The following is a 20,407-nucleotide window of genomic DNA, read 5'->3' on the forward strand; positions in this document are numbered from 1 at the left end:
ATTAAGGTTGTTACTCCTTAAGCGCAACCGTAATTTCTGAGTCCAGTAGCTTAGGACAAACAGATCGAGACACTAATTCCTCAAGTTATACTTGATTTAAGAGTTAGCAGGGCCCCATGGAAGATACATTCAGAAAAGGACTCCAGTTAGATTTTTAATTAGCAAGTCTCTCCAAAATAATTTCGTGTATTTGTTTCCTAGGTTTGCTGAGTAAACTAAGGGCACGTTGTGCCCCTGCATAAATGAATGTTGCTTCCATTAACACTGAAAGGAAGTGTCAGTAGAAGACCAGATTCCCCACCTTTTCATGGAGATCCTATAGTGACAGTTTGGCCAACTTTACATCAGAGAAACATCTGATAGATCTATTCTTAGAGAATTACACAGTGGAAGACTGTTTATAAGCATCTTGAAAAAGCAGCATTTGCCCAATAGGAGAGAAACATAAGTTGGTACTTAAGAATTTTCCCCAAGATAGAAAAGCATCTCTTTTTGTACACCATATGATACATTTACTAGTTAGCTATTTTTATTTCATCGAGAGCCCAATTCAAAGCCATAACAGAAAACAAATACTGTATCTGGATAAGCGTGCAATCATTACACTATTATTTCATTAGGATACTATTAGCAGATGGAAGTTTTAGAAAAGTACTGTCAAATAAACGACACCACAAAACTCAAAATAAATGTGAGATTTAATAAAATAAGTACAAAGTGAACAGAAATAATTGAAAGTCAAAAAACAGTACGAATGACAAAGTGAATGAATGCAACACTTTCTGAGAAGCATGTTAACTTTCTAAAAGAGCAGTTCCACAAATTTCTCCATATTTTTGCCAAATTAAAAATCAAAAAAACCCAGCACCCACTTCTGTGTGGAACCTGCTCCATGCACACATAAAACGTTTATAAAATTAAGAGACATCCAAAATACATTTTAACTTAAAAAGCAGAAAAAATACATGGTAATGGGTGTTTAAATGATAGAAAATGGATAACTTTTCCATTAATGCCAGCATTTTACAGATGTATGTTAAAAAAATAACCAGAAAAAATATTCTAATTGGATTGCTCATTTTGGGTATAATTTCTGAAGCAATCATTATTTTCTTCTAGCCTACAACACAAGAGGTAAATCTTCAGCTTGGAGTGAGATTAGTGTCACATTATATTGATAACTTGTTAAATAAAAAGCAAGTACATAACTACCTTAATGCACCAAACATTTAAATTTGGTCTCAGGCAAAAATGAAAAATCAAGTACTAACAAAAGAAGAAGCATATATTGACTTCTGTTGGGGGAGAATATTATGGTCTATCAATTCAAGAGGTTAATAATGACCAAGGGAAAGTTGAGGTCAGTATTTAACTAAAAGGACAATGATGTTTACCACAACATGAAGTCAATGTATATATATAATAATAATAATAATTAATAATTAATATATCATTACATACATTCTGAATGTCTTCAGAAATATCTGGAAATCTCTCTCTTATGGCCACGGATATTAAGTTTTTATTTTTATCATCATTATTTCTTTTTAACTAACATACTAAGAAAACAATAGTTACAGCTCTAGGAATAAAAGTATTCTGATCGCTGATGAGCCAATCAGGAAGAAAATATTTGCATAGATGATCTTGTTGGCTGCAGCATGAGATCAGGAGAAAACTACTGTCTGAAAAGCCAATCATAATGCATTCATTTGCATGTGTGATCTAATTAGTTAACTTTATTCCAACTCTCAGTAATGTTGGCCTTTGAGAAGGTAAAATAATATAAACCAGAAGCTATTGCTTTACTCATGTGATTAGTCCACTGATCTTTATGGAACTTCTCCACATGAGTAAGAATACCATGATTTTCTACTAATTTGCCACATGACTATTTTCAGCCAATCATGTCCTAGGATTGTCGTGTATGTAACAATATGCTATATTCTTTGAGCATCTATTCTAAAAAACATATTAACCCTCAACATTTGACAGTTATTCTTTACAATATATTTAGTTTAAAGAGGCACAGCCTTAAAATTAAATGGTCAGATCTCAGCAAAGTCCTGAATAAGTGTTAATACTCTCTCTTAACTCTCTTTCTTTTTAAAATGGTCTGTCTTTAAAAGTACCTGTATAATTTTCATGAGGTTCTTACTTACAAATATCAAGTAATACTGTGACATGATTTTCAATATATTCATATAAAAGGCCAACATCTGTAAGAAAATATTTCAACACCTGAGCATGTATTAAAAAAGCTGCTTTATCAGGATATGCAAGTTGAAGAACCTCAGTATACAATACAGCTAAATGCTACCTCTGAACAGACCTGCTAAAGGCTCAGATTACAAGGCTATACACCATTTTTTAAAAGTCAAATAAGGAATTTGCCAGCACATTTGTTTAAAGACTAAGAGATCTCTAAAAATGATTAGAAGAAATGAATGCTAAATAAAATGGACATGCTCACAATCAACACCTAATTAGCCAGTGTTTGCTGAAACGGTTAACCAAAACTCTAAAGGCACTAAGTGGGAGCTAGTATAAAACATTTGTTTTCTTTTAGCCCATTATCGCAAGGAATTTTTGAGTCTAACTATTTTTAGCTAAGACAACTGTGTCTAAATGAAAAAGGGACAATCTACCTAACACACCCACAGTCACCAACTGCCTTGCCTACATCATGCAAAGGGTGGGCCATTGCCCACTGCTTGAAATAGTATTGTTCCCTATACAGCCCTGTGGGCTAAACAATGGTTTCCAAATATCAAAATAGTGTTAAAGAGAAAAATTTGCGAGAGGAGGGGACTAATGGGACTTGGGAGTATGTAGCCCCGCTTAGAATCAGGCTGCTTGTATTCATTACACATCTGTTTATGGGTATATTTTTTACACTGGAAACAATTTAAAAGTTCAAGATGAATGATCAAACATCTTGACAGCAAAACACACTGGTTAAGTTACAAGTGGAGGTACAAAAATCCCATCGTTCCACATAATATAACATACCCTAAGGAAAGGAAAAATTTCCTATTTAAATGTTCCATGTTAGCAGTAAAGAAAAATCAAAACGTTGTCATAGGACTTGTATTGCCACTCTCTTTATATTATGCATGGCACAAAGTGTTTAGAGAAATTAGGTTTTTTTAAAAAAATTACCTGAGAGTAGGTTACTCAGCCTAGAGCACTTGGGACCTGTTAGGACATTCAAAGTGTTGTTTTCAATCCTAAACTTATTCAAGTTGTGACTTTTGTTAGAAAAATAAAAGTGTGTTCTTCACACTACTCATAACAAATGTAGAAAAAAAAATCAAATCAGGAGCCCCATTAAGCAGTAAAAATTAATGTAATCTGTAAAGTAACTATTAATTAGTAATATTAGTTCTGATAAAACAATTATGGTCACTTTACAAGTGAATGTTTGCCCATCAGGTCTGAAACAAAATAAGCCTGCTCATTTTCAGGATTAGTTGACTTTGTGTCAGAAAATTTACACAGTATGACGTTTACTTCCTTAAAAACTGTTCATAAATTCTGTACAGATAACAATACATTGTTACACTGTAAACACTGAAGAGGCTCATTTTCTCTTTCACTTTGGTCCACTCACACAATGTTATGACAGAAGTAACACAAGGTAGGAAACTCGCGCAACTTAACACATGAAAGTACAAAGTCCACTCTTGGCCTGCGTGCGATTAACTGAAAGAAACAAAACATAAAACAAAAACAGCATGGATTAATGTTATGGAAATTAAACAAAAGCAAACTCTAGAGAAAACATATACAATGAAGAAGAGAGACCACAGATCTGGCATTTCAGGACTTGCTAACTGCGTCCTAAACTAAAGGTGGTGCAAAGCATAATCTGGCTGACAATTGCATTTGTGAAAGCCAGCCTCCTTGTTGAAACATTTTATCTGATTATTTGAAATCCTTAATCCCCGATTCCTGATTTTAATAATCAAAGCTATGAAAAAAAATTAACTCTATAGAAATTTAAAATCAAATGTCAGATTTAATGAGCCATCTTACAAGAACTTCAATGAAACAGAATTAGTAAAGCATTTCCACCAAGGATTCCTATTCTATCTCCGCATTCCTTCTCCCTGGGCTTACTTATCTCCTGCTCCCAGAAAGAAGATCTATCTGTTCAAGAACAGGCGGATGGTCCTCTGTTCAGACACCACTCCTACATCCACCAAATGGGTTGAGGAAACATCCTTTGTGGCATTCTCGGGTCCTGATTTCCCAATCCCTGCACCTTGGGTAGTCAGTGAGCGTAGAACACTACCATTATGAGTTGGTGGCATTTTACTCTCTCCTTTCACTGGTGTAAATGACTGCACAAGTTCAGCATAACAGAACTGGACCGTCAGCCTTTGTCAGTTAAGGGAGCAGGAATCCCGTCTCTGCAAATCCAACCCAGGTCTCTTGTGTGATAGTGCTCTGTACTAACTACAGATTCAGCTTTATAGAGTGTCAGCCTGACTGAAGTTTTCCACACACATACCCCTTTCCCAAGGTTAATATGAAAAGCACTGCTCTAAAATCATACTAAAATATGTGACAACCCAACAACACAATCAGGAAGAGGCATCGAAGCATGTTTTCAGTAGTATCCACCAGAGGTCGCTGTTTGCACAGGTAAAAGCTATCAAGGTTCCAGCACTTTGCTAGTTATGCTTCTGGTGAAACATCCCAAATTAAAGACACTGGATAATTAGGAATTTAAACACACAGCTCCCATTAATTTCAGTGGGTCTTGTGTGGCTAAATCTCCTAGTCCTCTTGAAAAATGTTTACTACTAAGCATATTATAACTTGGGCTGGGCAGGAAACTGTTTTTCCATTCCAGGAGACTTTGAAAAATTTTCCCATCCCAAATCAGGATGAAAAATCAATCTCAAAATTTTCATGGACAAATTTTTTTTAAAAATGGTTTCTTGGGGGGGGGGTCAATCAAAAACATTTGAGTTAATTAAAACATTTAATTTCAACTTCAACTTGTTCTCTTTTTTTTAAAAAAAAAAAGTTTAGCATAAATTAAGTTACACTTTGAAAGGAAAAGTCATTTTGACCCAAAAAACCAAAACTTTTTGTTTAAATAATGTCGAAAGGGGATGTTTCAACAATTTCAGAATGTTTTTTCCAACATTTTTTTAAGTCGGAAAACTCATCAAACCGACCCTTTCTTTTCTCAAAAAATTGCTGGCGAGCTGTAATTATAACAGTCCCCATAGGGGCAGAGCTGGGTGGGATGGGTTGAGACATAAGGCTACATTAATGCTCTTCCACACTCTCCCTCCTGTCTCCACATGGATATGCAATAACGGTATTACCAAAAAAAAAAAAGGATGGAAATACCATTCCAGACAAAATATTTAAAAAGTAAGAGCATTGGCAGGCAATGGTGAATGGAACCTTTTCCAGCTGGAGATTCTTACGTTCCGTACCACGCAATCCTGATTGAGCAGAAAACGTTTTGCTATTCTGTACAAACAGCATTCTGGAACTTGCCCCCATATTCATTGTCTCACAATGACTTCTGCAGCAGGTGTACAAGTAAAAAAAGGTGATATTTTTCAAAATGCCAAACTGAACCTGGAATCTGAGACTCAAGATAGAATCTTTCAGGTTTTTTAGTCATGGTTAGAGCCCCCACAACTGGAACTTCTTTATCAAACCTCTCGATGCACAAACCACAAAAGAATCCAGCTCAGTGTCCCGCCCATGCGTTCAGAAGTACTTACGTCAGCCAGAATAAATAGTCTGTAATTTATTCAGTCAGATTCTTATTCAGTTAATCTGTTGTCATTTTTACACAGTCCCATTTCTGACTGTAACCACCTTGTAATGACAGTGGCAAAACACAGACTATTCAGTCATGTGCTAATAACAAGGGAGTTTCAAATCACATCTCAGATCGATTGCTAAATAATGAAGCATATGATATCTATTTCTAAATGGAGATCTAGATAACGCATCATGAATGAGATGCGAACCCATCTGGCTTCTGCCTGGCCAGAGTATGGCCACCAACACTACTGCTGATGAGGAATGCAATTAGCTCATGTCCCATATTCAAATAAATTAAGTCAAAGTATATGTAAATTAGCATGTTTGTGTTTTTTTAATGAGATAATAAATACTGCAAAATTATGAGAGAGAGAAGCTGAGGCAGCAAGTGCTAAGTCACCCAGGATTTAAATGTTTATTTTAAATGCACGCATGAATTTGGGTGCTCGTTAAACAGCACGCAGGCCTGCAAACTCCCCCTCATACTTTAAGGTACCTCCCTCTTTATCTGCAGCATCCTCTTCTATTACATTGACTCACACAATCAGGACAAGATGCAACTCAACATGTTATTCCTGTATTGATACAGCTCTCGAGCAGAGCTGGTCAACAAGGCCACACTGTGTACTGCTAACGATGATTAATTATAACTCCCAGGTCCTGAAGGCTATGTAATCAAATCAACACACTAAGCCGTGATGGCCTGAACTACATTTAGCAGCATCCTCCAGTCACAAGATGTACAGAACATTATGCAACATTCAGAGCAGCAACAAAGGCGGCTATTCAGCCATGGAGTATACGCACTATATCCAAGGGCAGAGTATCAAGTCATTCTGGTCTTAAAGATTCTTTATACTGTAAGGGCGGGGCCAGATTCTGATCCTTCTTACGTCAGTTTCAGTTTACACAAGTGTAACTGAGGACAGAATTCGGCCCCTTGTCTTTTGTCTAAAAAGCCCCATGATGTTATTCAATCATTTTCATGCAAAATCATGGCTGACATTTGAAGGTTTGAAATAAATTTAGCCCAAATATCTCAGAGATGCACTAGCACGTGGGCCTTAATTTGCACTACATTTGAATGGACAATCCTTTCATTATAATATAATATTTTATAATCAGTGCTTGTATTCTAGCTGCAGGTCGGACGCGCACAAAGCATGCAGGACAGCACCAGAATTGGTTTTTACCAGGAAAATGTTAATCCAAAGTAAACACATTAAATAATAGAAACAGTCTTCCCTGGGAGGAAACAAACTATCTACTGAAGTGTTATTGCATACTGTACTGTAGTTACCATCACAGAGATAATATATTCGCTTGTAGCACAATATTTCCTAGGCAATCTCAAACCTGAAAGCCCTGTTGTCAAGAGTAAACTTGAATTATGATTGCTACACCTGTTCTTTATCTTTCCATCATCAAAATTATCAGTTACTGTTACCACCAGCTTGCTCTGGATCTGATGGAACATAAAGAGAATATTTAAGTTCCTCTTGCAGGAGAAAACAGCGTAAGATGTTAGAACAGCGGAGAAGTATAGCAGTTTTTAGGGTGACCCCTTTTCCATTTTGTTCCCTACCCTGCACTCACCGAAGACAGACTTCAATGGGAGCAGGAGCAGACCATTTGTTTCACTTGTTTTCTCTTTCCCCCGTCACGCGCATAGGGCTATATTCTGAAAACCGTTATTCCGACTGATGAGCACCCTTATGCCAGAAGCAGTACCACTGACCTCAGTGGGAATGCTAAGAGGCCAGTCACAGAGGTACCAGAGTCTGGCCCATAGGGTAGAAGAAAAATCTTCCTCCTATCTAAAGGTCAGTGATTCAAAATAGGCAGGAACGAGACCCAAGAGGCCACGATGCATTCATACCGTCCCTTCATTTTTAGCTGCCCTTTTTTCTTTTTTTAACTCTTTACTGTCCAGCAAAGCCAACAGCCCTTCAGCATCCTACAGACACAGTCCCAAACCCTGCAGCTCACAATAATGTTATTGCACTGCCTGAAGCCAGGCCTGAAGGACACTGTACTATTTGTTTTTTCTGGAATCCTCCTCTTCCCTCTCCTGTGAAAGAGAGACAACACATTTCCCTGAGGCTAAACAGGCTAAGCCAGTCCCTTGAACCGGCCATCAAGGAGGTGGGCATAAATGTCACCTGATTCTCATTTTTAACAGGCCTGAAAAGGGACAGATCCATTTTCTCTCCAGTCACCAAGGCTTCTATAGGGGGCAGATATAACCGGATCCTTTCAGGAGGATTGGAAGAATGCTGGTTTAAGATTTAAAATCCCCTTTAATTTACTAGCTTTACAGCTTCATTTGTGTGGTGTTTTATTATGTTTGTTTCTGTCTAAAACGACCAAGTTGTTGAAAGAATAAAATGTTTTGAATGTCTGAAAAAGGTTCAAATTAAACCGCTTACTTTTTCTTGTCTTTATCCTTCTTCAGTGGCTGCTGTGAAGTAGCTTGCAAGGACTGAGACTGCAGGGTTTCGACTGCTAATTTCCGCCTGTTGAAGGCATTCATCTCCTCCTCCAGCTCCCTCCTCTTCTCCTCCACCTTCCTCTTCTCTTCCTGATGTATCCTCTTTAAATGCTCAAACTTTTCGTGTAGCTGGTAGAAGACAGACTCCATGAGCGTTGCCTCCACGACCGTCTACTGGGCAACTGCCCCAGGCCCCACTTCTCACCACGGAGCAGCAATCACAGACTCTTACTGCTGTGCAGAGTCCCACTAAGGTCATAGAGCTTCAACACAAGACTCAGGGTCTGACATTGCTGCTCTCTCTGCAAGACAGGGGCCTAAACTACCTGCTTTTTGCATATTACTCGCCTTTGCACGTAAAGGGCAAGCCAACATGACAACCTCAACATTGTCTGTCTCAGTGTCTCTCTCTAGCCACTCATTATAATGTATAACAGCAAGAGGGAAAGGACGTCTTAGGGCCAGGGCACTGGATTAGGACTCAAAAGATAGAAGTTCAGTTCCAGGTTCTACCACAGGCTTCCTCTGTGATTTTAGTCATGACAGTAAGTGCTTGATTTTCACAGCTCCTGCTGGCGTCAACCAGAGCTGTGGGTGCTCAGCTCCTCTGAGAAGCCTTAATTTTCAGAAGCATCGAAGTGGCTTAGGAGCCTATGACCTCACTGATCCTCAATGGGACCTACGCAACTATTCCCATTGTACAGAATGGGGAGGAGGGAGGCACAGAGAATAACATTTCCAGAAGAATCTAAGCCCCCACTGACATTCAATGGGACTTACGCTTCTAAGTCACTTAGGGTATGTCTACACAGCATTTTGGAGTGAGCCCCCCCGGCCTGGGTCAACAGGCTCCGGCTAGCCGGGCTTGCACTAGTGTTCTAAAATTAGTTGTATATACAGCACTTTGCAGCTTGAGCTTGAGCTCTGAAGTCCACCTACTCCAGTAGTTCTCAAAGTTTTCTACTGGTGACCCTTTCACACAACCAGCCTCTGAGTGCGACCTCCCTTATCAAACAAAACTACATTTTTAAATAGTTAACACTATTATAAATACTGGAGGCGAAGCGGTGTTTGTGGATAGAGGCTGAAAGCTCAGGACCCTCACATTATAACCTTGTGACTCCCTGAGCGACCCCCAGTTTGAGAATCTCTGGCCTACTCCCTAGGTTTCAGAACCTGAGCTCCCACTCACTCCCACTTGCTTCAAAATGCTGTGTGGACATACCCTTAGGTGGTTTTCAAAATGTCATCCTCTGTGCCTCCCTCCCCGATCTGTACAAGGGGAATCATTCCCTACCATGCCGGGCTACTGCAGGGATAAATTCATAAACGTTTGTGAGCTGTCCAGATCCCACGGTGATGGGGCCCACATAAGCATGTAGCTAGATACCATTGCGTATATTTGAGACCCACCCTCGGGTGCTGGGGTAGGCTACTCAGGGAGTTACGTGACTCTGATTGCTGTGCTCAGCTCACAGCTTTCAAGAGCTCACACTTCATCCACATCTGGACTTCAGAGCTGAACGGGTGGTTTGGGCTCGTCTCGCAGATCTCTGATACACCCACCTCTCTTTCCTTCTCTTTCAGTTCTGATTCGGTCTCCTTGACTTTGTTAACAAACATTTGCCTCATTTCTTCCTCTTTCTTCTGCAGTTCACCAAGGAACTCTTTTCTTTTGGTCTCATATGTTTCTTGAAGGCTGGATAAAAAGCAAATGCGACACTACAGTATTATTCAATAGTGACTAGCAAGGCTATGCCCTTCTCAATTGCTTGAAGGCAGAGGGGACGGAGAAGAGAAAAAACATCTTAATCAGCCGAGAGGTTCAAAATCAATGTTAGCAGGTCTCAGTCTAGTGGCCTGATGTTGCAAGCTCTCTGCCTGTGGGGATTCCAGTGGATGGAAGGTTTGCAGGATTACTACTGGAATGCTACTGGAAGTGGATTGGGGAGATGAAGGTCACTCACCTGAATGGCTGGCTGTCAGGATCTGTGTCCTTGAACCCCATCTCCTCCAGCTTGCACCGTCTGTACAGCTCATAGTGGCGGGTGTGAGTCTGTTCCCGAAGATCTTCCATGTTGACCCGAATCAGCATTTCTCGCAGTTTCACAAAGTCACAGTGACTTTCATTCTCGACTGATTAAACAGAAGGGAAGAAATTCAGCAAACATGGGGGAGATTGAGCGGAGAGGAAGATTGCAAGGATACGGGCAGGATATTTTAATCCCAGTGAGATCCTCTCTCAGGGAATGTGTACCTCTGGTGCAATGGGCGAAACTTTCCAACAGGAGAGCATTGCAGAAGCAGGGCCTTTCCGTTTAGGAATAATCTGCATAGGCCGGAATCTGCTCCTTACCAGGGTGCAAGGTTCTAGGGCTAGGACAGCATTTCCGAGAGCTAGGGTCATGAGCACAAAGGAATTAATGGCCGTTCAATGGGAGGACCTATGGGACTTGGTGCCTCGCATACACTGCTGGTCATGGAAATGGGTGTCACAGAAGGATGCTCGGGCATGTGCACAAAGGTGGGTGGGAGCGGTTCTGTCACCAAGACTCTGCCCCACTCACGGAAAACAGGAAATAAAATCCAGAAAAAATACATTTCCCTTCAACCTGGGTCTATCTGCCGTTCTGAGCTGTACATTTGGCAGCACGGGGCTCAGGTGAACGATCCTGCCCAGACTGCCCACCACGTGTTTTGAGAGGGACTCCATAAGGAGGAGCAGCGCTCGAGGGAGGGCACTTGTACTGCACTAATCATCCCAGCACAACACTGAGTGAACGCCTCTGGAAGCAGCCTGAACAAGCTAGGGAGGGTTACAGTCCCCCACCTAGACATTCAGCACACAGCCACCATTGCTGGAAGGGGCACTGGAAGCGAGAGAAGCAGAAAGACCCTCAGGAGCAGCTGGAGTTCCCATCCTGCTCTGAGAAGAGCTCCCACACACTGTATAAAGCCAACCCTCCTTCCAAGGCTTGAGTTTCATTGGTAACAACAGCTCAACATAAACTTCAGTCTACGCTTTCGCCCTAAAATTGGCTGCTCCTAAGGTTTTCCCTGCTGGAACTTCTCTGACCCAGAGCTTAGTTCTCTCCGCTCATGAAAGAGACTCAGAACCTGCTCCAGCCTGGTTGGAGCAAAATGAATGCACCTGCCGGTATGACCCAACCATAAGCACACTGCACCTTCAGGCAGGGTTAAAGCACCTGATAACTTGATTCAACAAAGGAGCCCTGAATGGTGATACAGAGTCCTCAGGTCTCTTGCCCTGGCGCCCAACACGCTGACGTGGTGGTAGGAGGGAGACATGCAGGAGAGAGCGTGAGCATACACACACACTGAGGGGCTTCACAGCTCTGAAACATGCCCTGCTGTTGACTTTCTTACCTTGCACCACCCCCCATGGGTACTGACGAGCTCTCACCAGCTTGTTTCCAACTTTCACCTCCTCAGTGCTGCCCACAACAGCAAAGGGCAGATGAGCCTGAAACAGAACCAGCCCAGGGATTCAGTGCACACGCTCGAGTCTCTCACAAGCATCAGTCTTACAAAGCTGCCATGAGCCTCTTCTCGCTCAGGCACAAAATCTGCTTCAAAATCATTTCTCTTGAGCGCAGAATCTTTGTTACTCAGAGTGAAACCAATCTCCACTCTGAAACGGCATAGGGCACCCTGCGTGCCCAACACCTGCTTGCCGTGGAGCTCTGCAGTGCGACTTGGAGCCAGAGCATGGCACAGCAGGTTCGGGTACCGGCTTTGGCACTGAGTCAGTTAGAGATTTTATTAATGCCCTGGACAGTTACTTCCAAACTACAGCTGTTCCCAACATATAAAGCATCACTGGCTTCCATGGCGAGCAAGTAGAGGCCCCTCCCTGCCAGATTGTTCTTATGGCTGTAGCAACCCCAGTGTGCTAAGCCCTATCTGCACACAGAGGGTGGGACAATGCCTTCTTTGAAGAACATAAAAACAAAGACATTTGTTAGTGGTGATTTGCACAGCAGCTCACATGAAGGCACAGGATGGGACATTGGCAGGACACATCACGCATCTTAGTTATTGAGACATGGTGTCGAGGAGTGTGTGTGTGGGGGGGTGGAAATCACAACATGTTTAGGGAACATGGCATCAAGACGACATCATCAGCTTCGTAAGCGCAGTAAAGGAGGCCATTGGCTGAGCACAGACAGTGTTTGTTGGACACAGCCCGCAGAGTAGCTCCCATCTTCCCTTCTCCCAGCACAAATGGCTGAATGTCTCCTTACAGAGAGAGCTATAGACACTCAGTGCCTCGGTCCCATCCCAAGGCAAATATCAATTAGAGAACATGTGTTACATTCTCACTACTCTCCTCATACCACCGCTTCTTTCCTCTGTCGTGGTACTGATGCTGGAAGCTGGAAAGTCATGCTGCAATAAGTGTTATGGCACTTACCAGCACAGAATGACCACCCAGCCACACACTGCACCCCCTCCTGCCTAAGCACCAGACAACTGATCTTCCCCAAACACCAGCACATGCAGGGTTTTACTGTGATAGGTACAAGACTGGTTCGATTACCTGCTGGTCTGCCAGCAAAGCTCTCAGTAGTCAATGGGAGCTTTGCTGGAATAAGGAGCACAGAAAACACTAGGAGCTAGGTATTATAGTGGTACCGGATGCAGGTAGGTATTATGCTCCCAGTTACAGCCAGTATCCAGAGTTCACCACATTGTTAAACGTACTGCAATCTTGGTCTGCTTCCCAGGGATTTCAAAGGGGAGGGGCTAACAGAGGTCCTTAATTATTAGAAGGAAGTACACTCAAAAGCAGAACTCATGGGGAAATGTTCCCTCTTCCTTTCCCCATGAACAACTTTGATGAAAGCAAAAGAATGTTCATTTTCATCAACATTTTTCTGCATTTTTCAGTTTTTTGTCAAAAAAAAATAAAAAATAAAAATCAGCAACCAAAACCCAAAATATTTCAACCAATGGGGCAAACATTTTTGTTTTATTGCAAATTTGTCCCCAATTTTTTCAGTTTTGGGTTGCCAGAACCCACCCCCGACCCAATTTCCATTTTTATTTTTTTGGTGAGAGACCAAAACATTTAATCAAAAATAGAAATTTACTGTGGAAAAAGCCAATTTTAGTTAAAAAAAAAATCCAAAACACACCATTTCAGATGAAAAATTTCAACCAACTCTACTCAAAAGCGCAATTCAGATTTCAGATAGCCCAGTTCATGGAAATTAGCAAGACTCACACTCACTTAAACCAGGGCTGAATTTGGCCTTTAAAAAAACCAACACCACAGCAGAGTACAATAATCCCTATTTTTATTTTAAGTTGGGCTCAATCTATTTAGCTTCCTTGGTTTAGGAGACTCTAAACTAGAGCTGGTTGAAATTTTTAATTCAAAGCTTCCCCTCCCCACCATGAAAAATGGCCTTTAAAAAAAAAAAGAAAGAAAGAAAGAAAGATGAACAATTGCGGCACAAAGTTTCTGTTTCAAAATCTACTGAGTCTTCAACAAAACATTTAAACTCAAAAACGTTTCAGTTTTTCTCCTCTCCCTTCAACTCTTCTCCATTTTCTCCTTTTTTCATTTTGCTTCTGAAAAAGGGATGGAAAAAACTCCCAAACTTCAAAAAACTGAACACTTTTCTCTTTTCTCATCCCTAAAGTCAGAAAATTTCTAATTTTTTCTAAACATTTAAAAACCAAAAAAATTTGTAAAGCATATTTCGACTTGCTGCAAACCCAGCCTTGAAATATCAGCATGCAATCTATTTTAGAGCAGAACATGGCCTCTCATAAAAGCTGTATGAGATTAAGTAACAGTCACACTTTAATTAAATTCCTGTACAGTGACGTTTAAAGGCACAAACAAAATAGTCCCTTCCTCTCTTTAGCAGCAGCCTTAGGCCTCTGTCAGATGCACTGCTCATCTTTAACACAGATCTAGTATCCACACAACCCCCTTGAAGACCCACTTTAAAACGTGTCGTTGTCCAGCAGTTTCCTTTGTTACAATATTCAGAGGAAAGGCAATAAGCAGCATTACTCACATTCATTACGGAGTTGATCTCTGCAACAGCTTCGTCATCGGTGGGGAACTGATAGATCTGCACTCCGTTACTGACCAGCTCGCTCATTATCTTTATCTTAAACTTGTGCAGCTCACTCTTGGAAATGGTGTCTGCTTTGGCGATGATGGGGATAATATTCACCTATAGTGGGAGTAGGGGAGAAACCAGGGGAACCATTATTGGGCAGATCTGGGAGCAGCAGCCAATCATTGTCCCTAGCTGAGCAGCATATTGATGGGTTTTGAGCCGCTATAGCACTGACCCTCTTAACAATAGCTGTGCCACCTGGACGGCCACCTTAAATTTCTTAATATGCCACACACTTTGCATGTAATAAGACAGGCAGCAGCCCCAGTACAGCTAAGCACTGGATGGTGTAGGATGCCACCATCTAACTATGTTTTCTGCAACAGTAACTCCTGGAGAAGTTAAAGGACAAATGTCCTGTGATTAATGTGGACGACGAGTAGATGAAACCCTCTGTAACAAGCAAAAAATCAGACAAGACATTATCTGGTTTTAGCCTTAGCCCAGTGAGTGCTGGGACAGGACTTTGGTAGTTCCCGTAGGCGTAGCCATGATCAATAAAGATCATACTTTTGTGCTTCACTATTGTCTTGTTTAGGCCATTTCATCCCTGAAATGTTACAGACAGTGTGAAATGAGACAGTGTGATTCAGTGGGGGAAGAGCAGGGACTTGCTGTCAGAATCTTTGCAGCAATTTATTTTAACACTTGCTAAAACTCTCCTTGAGTGCCACAGTGCGTGTGTCTCCTGCAGATGAAGTGAGTGACTGGGAAATGACACTCAGCTGTGAAGTGCCAGCGTGCTTACGCTTGGCATTACTTAACAGTGTTTTCACATCAGCAGCTCACACCCAAAACAAACACCGTACAGTTACCTCACGCCGGGTTCTGCAAAGCCATTTCCCACAGCTGCGCTAAACTCCACAGGGAGAGAAAGTCGTTCACATTCACTGTATAGCCCAGTCTAGCAAAACCTAGGGCCGTTTTTACATTTCTCAGGCAGGAAGCCATTTCACTATCATCTAACACTGTGCAGAAGCCTGCAGTGTTGGGGTTAGGGTGGAAAGTCCTCTCATGTTCTCCCTCTGGAGGGTTGGTGAAGGAGAGAGCACTAAGGGGGAGGAAGGGGAGAATTGGGGGAAGTGAGAAAACAGGCTTTGCTTTCTCTCTGGGGGACCTGGCACAAGGAAAGGCAGCCAGTTGTGAATGATTTGTGGTGTCTGGGGCTTTTATAGGCCACCCTTGGAGGTGCTATGTGTCTGATGCTAGACCGCACGGAGTCTGAAGGCAGCTGGAGATGCGGGGGTAGGGAAAATCAGTTTACAGACCTGTCTGTGTCCTCTGGGATACAGGAGGTGGCAGCTGTTGGTGGTGAATGGCAAGTGCTTCCTGGAAGTGGGACCCGTTTCAGCAAGTGCTTCTAAATAATTTCTCTCTGCCCAGAAATGCCAAATTCCATGTTACAAACCACCACTGAAAAATTCTTCACTGGTTCCATACTCCAAACAGGGAAACACCAGACTCCAGACAAATTAAGGGAAAGTCTGATCTGTCACCTAATGTTTTTCTACTTCCCACATTTTTGACCTACAGAGGTTGGAATTCAAAACTGCTGGAATTCAAAAAACTGGAATTCAAAACCATCAAAAATGGCTGTCTATCGACGGCCATTAAAATAAACGAGGCTGCTCTCCCAGCTCTGAATCTCTTTGTAGCTTGCTAGGTGGCTTTCCACAGCTTTCATGTCATCCCCCTGCTTAACTTGCTGGTAGAAAAGGAGACCACTTATTGGATCAAAAAAGTGACCCTATTCGCTAGCTGCCCCATAATGATATTTTCCCATATTAGGCTTTTGTAGTGATGTTTCTACTCATGAAAGTAAACAACAAACAGCGCTAGCTGGACTCTGGCAAATTCTCCTGCCCAGCTCCTACCACATACCTCAGTCCTGTCCTCTGAGATCTTCGCTACTCAGTCCCAAGCTTCGCGTGACTAGAACCAGAGGTTAGGAAGGATAGTCCAGTGGTTAGGCTGATAACCTGGGACTTGGGAGAATCAGGTTCAATTCTCTGCTCTACTACAGACTTCCTGCGTGACCACGGGCAAGTCACTTAGGGCTTGTCTACACCAAGGCCAGGTCTTCACTAAATACTTAGGCTGATCCAGCTATGTCACCCAGGGATATGACGTAGTTAAGCCAAACTAAACCCCAGTATAGACAGTGCTAGGTCGGTAGAAGAATTCTTTTGGGGAGATGGATTAACTACAGCAACAGGAGAACCTCTCCCATCGCTGTAGTGAGCGTCCGCACTACGCAGCGCAGTTGCAGCGCTTCTAGCGAAGACATAGCCGCAGGAAAGTTAATCCGAGTTAACTGCCAAGGTGGTTTAGTTAAACCACATTAAACCCTTGTGGGGGACACTCTGATTCAGAATTAGAGTGTCTTTAGTTCAACTGAGCTTAATTCATTTCCAAAGGTTTAACTAATCCACTTTAAATTCATACCATTAGTTAATAAAGATTAACTTTCCAGAATGTCCTTGCATAGACAAGCCCTTATTCTTTTTGTGCCTCAGAGCCCCATCTATAGAATGGGATAACACTTCCCCACTTTGCAGCAGTGTTGAAAGGATAAACATATCATTCAGACACTATGGCAACAGGGGCCTATGACAGACAGACAACCTGGAAAGCAGTCTGTCCGTCTTGTTCCAGTTGCCAGTGGCCAAATGTCCTTCTTGTGAAAAAAACCAACAACACAACGGGCTATCTTGTTAACCATCTGAGCAGAGAGAGAAAGGACTGAGTAGACCCAGGACTCCCAGTGGTGGTCTCTCCAGGTCGGGTATGAGGCCCATTTACCTGTGTGGAAGAAAGAATGACCTTGGGAGGAAAGCCCAGGGCAGACTGTATGAGGTTTTGCACCCTCCAGCATTTCTGTCAGTTTGTGCTGACAATTAAGCAGGGCTTGTGCTTTCAGAAACATTGTCTAGTCATTCCATTTTTGGACAGTTTAATCAGCCTGTTTCCCAACATACCCTCTTCTCAACAACCCAAATCCTCCAGGGAAAGGATCAGAACCTGGGACTCTCTCTGACAATACATCCCATAGCAGCTAAGGAAGGGTTAGAACATTGAAACCCAAACCAGGGATCAATTTGGCTCAGCTCTCTTTATTAGTATTAAATAGTCTAATATGACCACGTAGTCAGAGACTAGGGTGACCAGATGTCCCGATTTTATAGGGACAGTCCCGATTTTTGGGCCTTTTTCTTATATATGCACCTATTACCCCCTACCCCCGTCCCGATTTTTCACACTTGCTGTCGGGACACCCTATCAGAGACAACAGGTCCTCCTCTTCTAACAGCATTAGCTAGGCTCAGCCTTTTACCTATAACAATGCAGGAGGCAAAGGGCCCCACACAGTTTGGTATGCCCTTCCAGTGGGGATGAGGAAGCAGAGATTGTGTTAACAGCTGTTTCCCCTGGTATTTTCCGGGGCCCTTGCACTGTTCAGATAAAGTGAAAGCCAAGGCTCCTAGGATTTGGTTCTAATCCCTGCTGATCAGATTCTGTTTGCCTTGAAAAGGCAAATCAAGGAGAATCCTCTGCTCCACAATTTAAGATCCAAGAGGCTTTTAAATAGATGACATGTCCAACAATCAGCAGCCAATACAAATATGAATGCCAGCAATTAGCTAACAGCAAAAAGATAATGGTATTTCAGTTAAATTAGTCTTGGATTATTCCAACTTTTCCTGACACCTGGCAAAAATATGTACAGCTGTTTTTTTAAAAAAAGGACATCAGGAAGGTATCAGAAAGCATCCTGTTACAATGATTATGTCACCCCCTTCAAACTGGGTTTCACTTTCCAAGAACTTGTCTACTAATGATCTATATGGGAGGCCTGGATGAAAAGCAGGAGGTAACCCCCGCACACACTCTCCCCCTCCCCTGTCCTCTTTATCTATTACTCTCTTCCCCTACTCTTTTCCCTCTTGACTTTGATTTCCTTCATTTTATTATTTTTTTGTTTTGATGTATGTCATAAGAATCCCTGTGCCGGGAATACTGCTGTTAATGCACAGAGGAATCCATGACCATGTAAAATATCTTGGTCTTTTCTGATGGATAGTTCTTTTTGGTACTTGCTTTATACGGTGGCTTCTAGAATTTGTTTGGTCTGTTGTACAAAAAAAAAAAAAAGATTGAAAAAGTCTAATAAATCAAAAAGAACAACGAAACTCCATTTGTTTTAAGTGCTGTTGAACTTGATCCATCCACCAATGTACATCATTCCTCTTACAGTGGCCTTCATGTATCTATTTGCAATATGAAGGACACAGCCCCAATCAACTGATATACAGTTTAGCTAGGAGTCAGAGCCAAAGTCTCATCTCACTCCTGACTAAGTTTATAAAGCCAGCACAAGCCCATCTCAACAAAGCGAACACGGCTGAAACAGGAAGAGGTTTATCCTTCCACTACCTGAGTAGACCCTAAAACCACAATGCTAATAATGCTTTGGACTTACACAGGGTTTTCATTCAAGGATTCCACAGTGAGTTACAAACAATAATTGAGCCTCATAGAGCCCATATGGGGTAGGTAAGTGTTATTCCCATTTTAAAGACAGAGAAACTGAGGCACAGGAGTTTACCATCTGGTTTTTAGCTCCCAGTAAAATCGATGGGTGCTCAGTACCTTGGTAAAATCAGGTTACAAGTGTCTGAAGTCATTGGCAGAGCTGGGAATAGGATCTGTGTTCTCACGCTGCTGCTCTAACCTCCGCATAGTCTGTGAGAAGGAGTGATTATATGTAAGGGCAGCTCTTACTGATTCGTTCTGATCAAACCCCTACTTGCCAGGCCTCAGAAGTAAAGCTTTCTGAGATCTAATGGTAACCCCCTTCATGCCCCTTTCTGATGTGATCCAGGTATTCACTGTGTATTCAGAATTCCTAAAAAGGATGTAGCCTTCACTCAGATGTCATTGGCTCATTCTACAGTGTTAAAGCTTTGGAATAAAAGGGCTATAAAGCACTCCATTTAAAAACATTGCACGAGAGGGCCAGCCCTGGGTCAAATAGGATCCCAGAGCGAAGCAGTAATTGTCGCCTCTGTCCTCACCCCCAATAAAAATAGGGAGATGAATATTCCCCAGCTCCAATGGCATCTCACGTTACTCTGTACCCAGGAGGTCATCCGACTGATCTCGCCCACTTTGCCCTTCCACAGCACTGGGTTGCTCCAGTGTAATAAAACCAAGGCCTAGGCCATAAAATATAGTGCTGAATAAGCAGTAGTAAACTACCAGGACACCGAACAAGGCTGGCTAGTGAGGGTTGCTTCAAACACATTCTGCAGAGAGCAAAACTCCTGCACTTTTGAATTTAGTTTTCATTAAAGTGCCATTGCACCCTGAAAAGGGACTGTGGAAAACTGCACCTTCTTACTCCTCCATTCTGTAAATCAATAAAAATATGTTTTCCTAAATTAGTAGAAGTGAATACATTTTTACTTCTTTTCACACTCCTGTTAGCACCGTAGAGTCAACACAGCTGGATTCTATTTTAGCTTGTGCACCATCAATCAAACCATTCCCTAAGTTCCAGTTACACCTGAAGGCAATGGAGTTGTCCAGGTGTCACTGAAAGTAGAGTCTGGGAATGCACAGAAACAACTAAGGGCATAAATTGGCCTGCAGAACCTCTCTGATTGGTGATGACGTGCAAGTAGTAAACAGTCCATCTGGGATCTCTGAACTCAGGTAGGGCAAGCAGTTAGCTTTATCTTGTAAATGGAGCATACTGATTGGGAAATCATGGAGAGATGATAAACATGGAGCCCCAGGATGCCAGTTTTACAGAGTCACTTTCTAGGGCAGAACAGCACTTTAAATGAATAACTCAGCGTGTTTATCTGTGCCACAGAGAGATGATTTTTTTTTTAAAGTTCTTTTCTTATTTCCCTACTCGCACCAAGGGAAAAGCTAGACACATTTCAAT

The 20,407-nt window shown here is 42.0% G+C and overlaps 1 protein-coding gene across 1 annotated transcript in view; it reads right to left on the reverse strand.

The window, feature by feature from the left end:
• Positions 1-709: 709 nt before the first annotated feature.
• SEPTIN8 (septin 8) overlaps positions 710-20,407 on the reverse strand; it is a 64,215-nt gene continuing 44,517 nt past the window's right edge. Inside the window, exons 5-10 of the mRNA XM_077823813.1 lie at positions 14,347-14,508; positions 11,681-11,777; positions 10,261-10,429; positions 9,860-9,992; positions 8,232-8,422; positions 710-3,705 (exon numbers count right to left, since the gene is read on the reverse strand). Coding sequence (XP_077679939.1) covers positions 3,702-3,705; positions 8,232-8,422; positions 9,860-9,992; positions 10,261-10,429; positions 11,681-11,777; positions 14,347-14,508 — 756 coding nt within the window. The 3' untranslated portion in view covers positions 710-3,701. The remainder of the gene's footprint in view (positions 3,706-8,231; positions 8,423-9,859; positions 9,993-10,260; positions 10,430-11,680; positions 11,778-14,346; positions 14,509-20,407) is intronic.

The sequence above is a fragment of the Eretmochelys imbricata genome, chromosome 8 (genome assembly GCF_965152235.1).
Source record: "Eretmochelys imbricata isolate rEreImb1 chromosome 8, rEreImb1.hap1, whole genome shotgun sequence".
Classification (NCBI taxonomy): domain Eukaryota; kingdom Metazoa; phylum Chordata; order Testudines; family Cheloniidae; genus Eretmochelys; species Eretmochelys imbricata.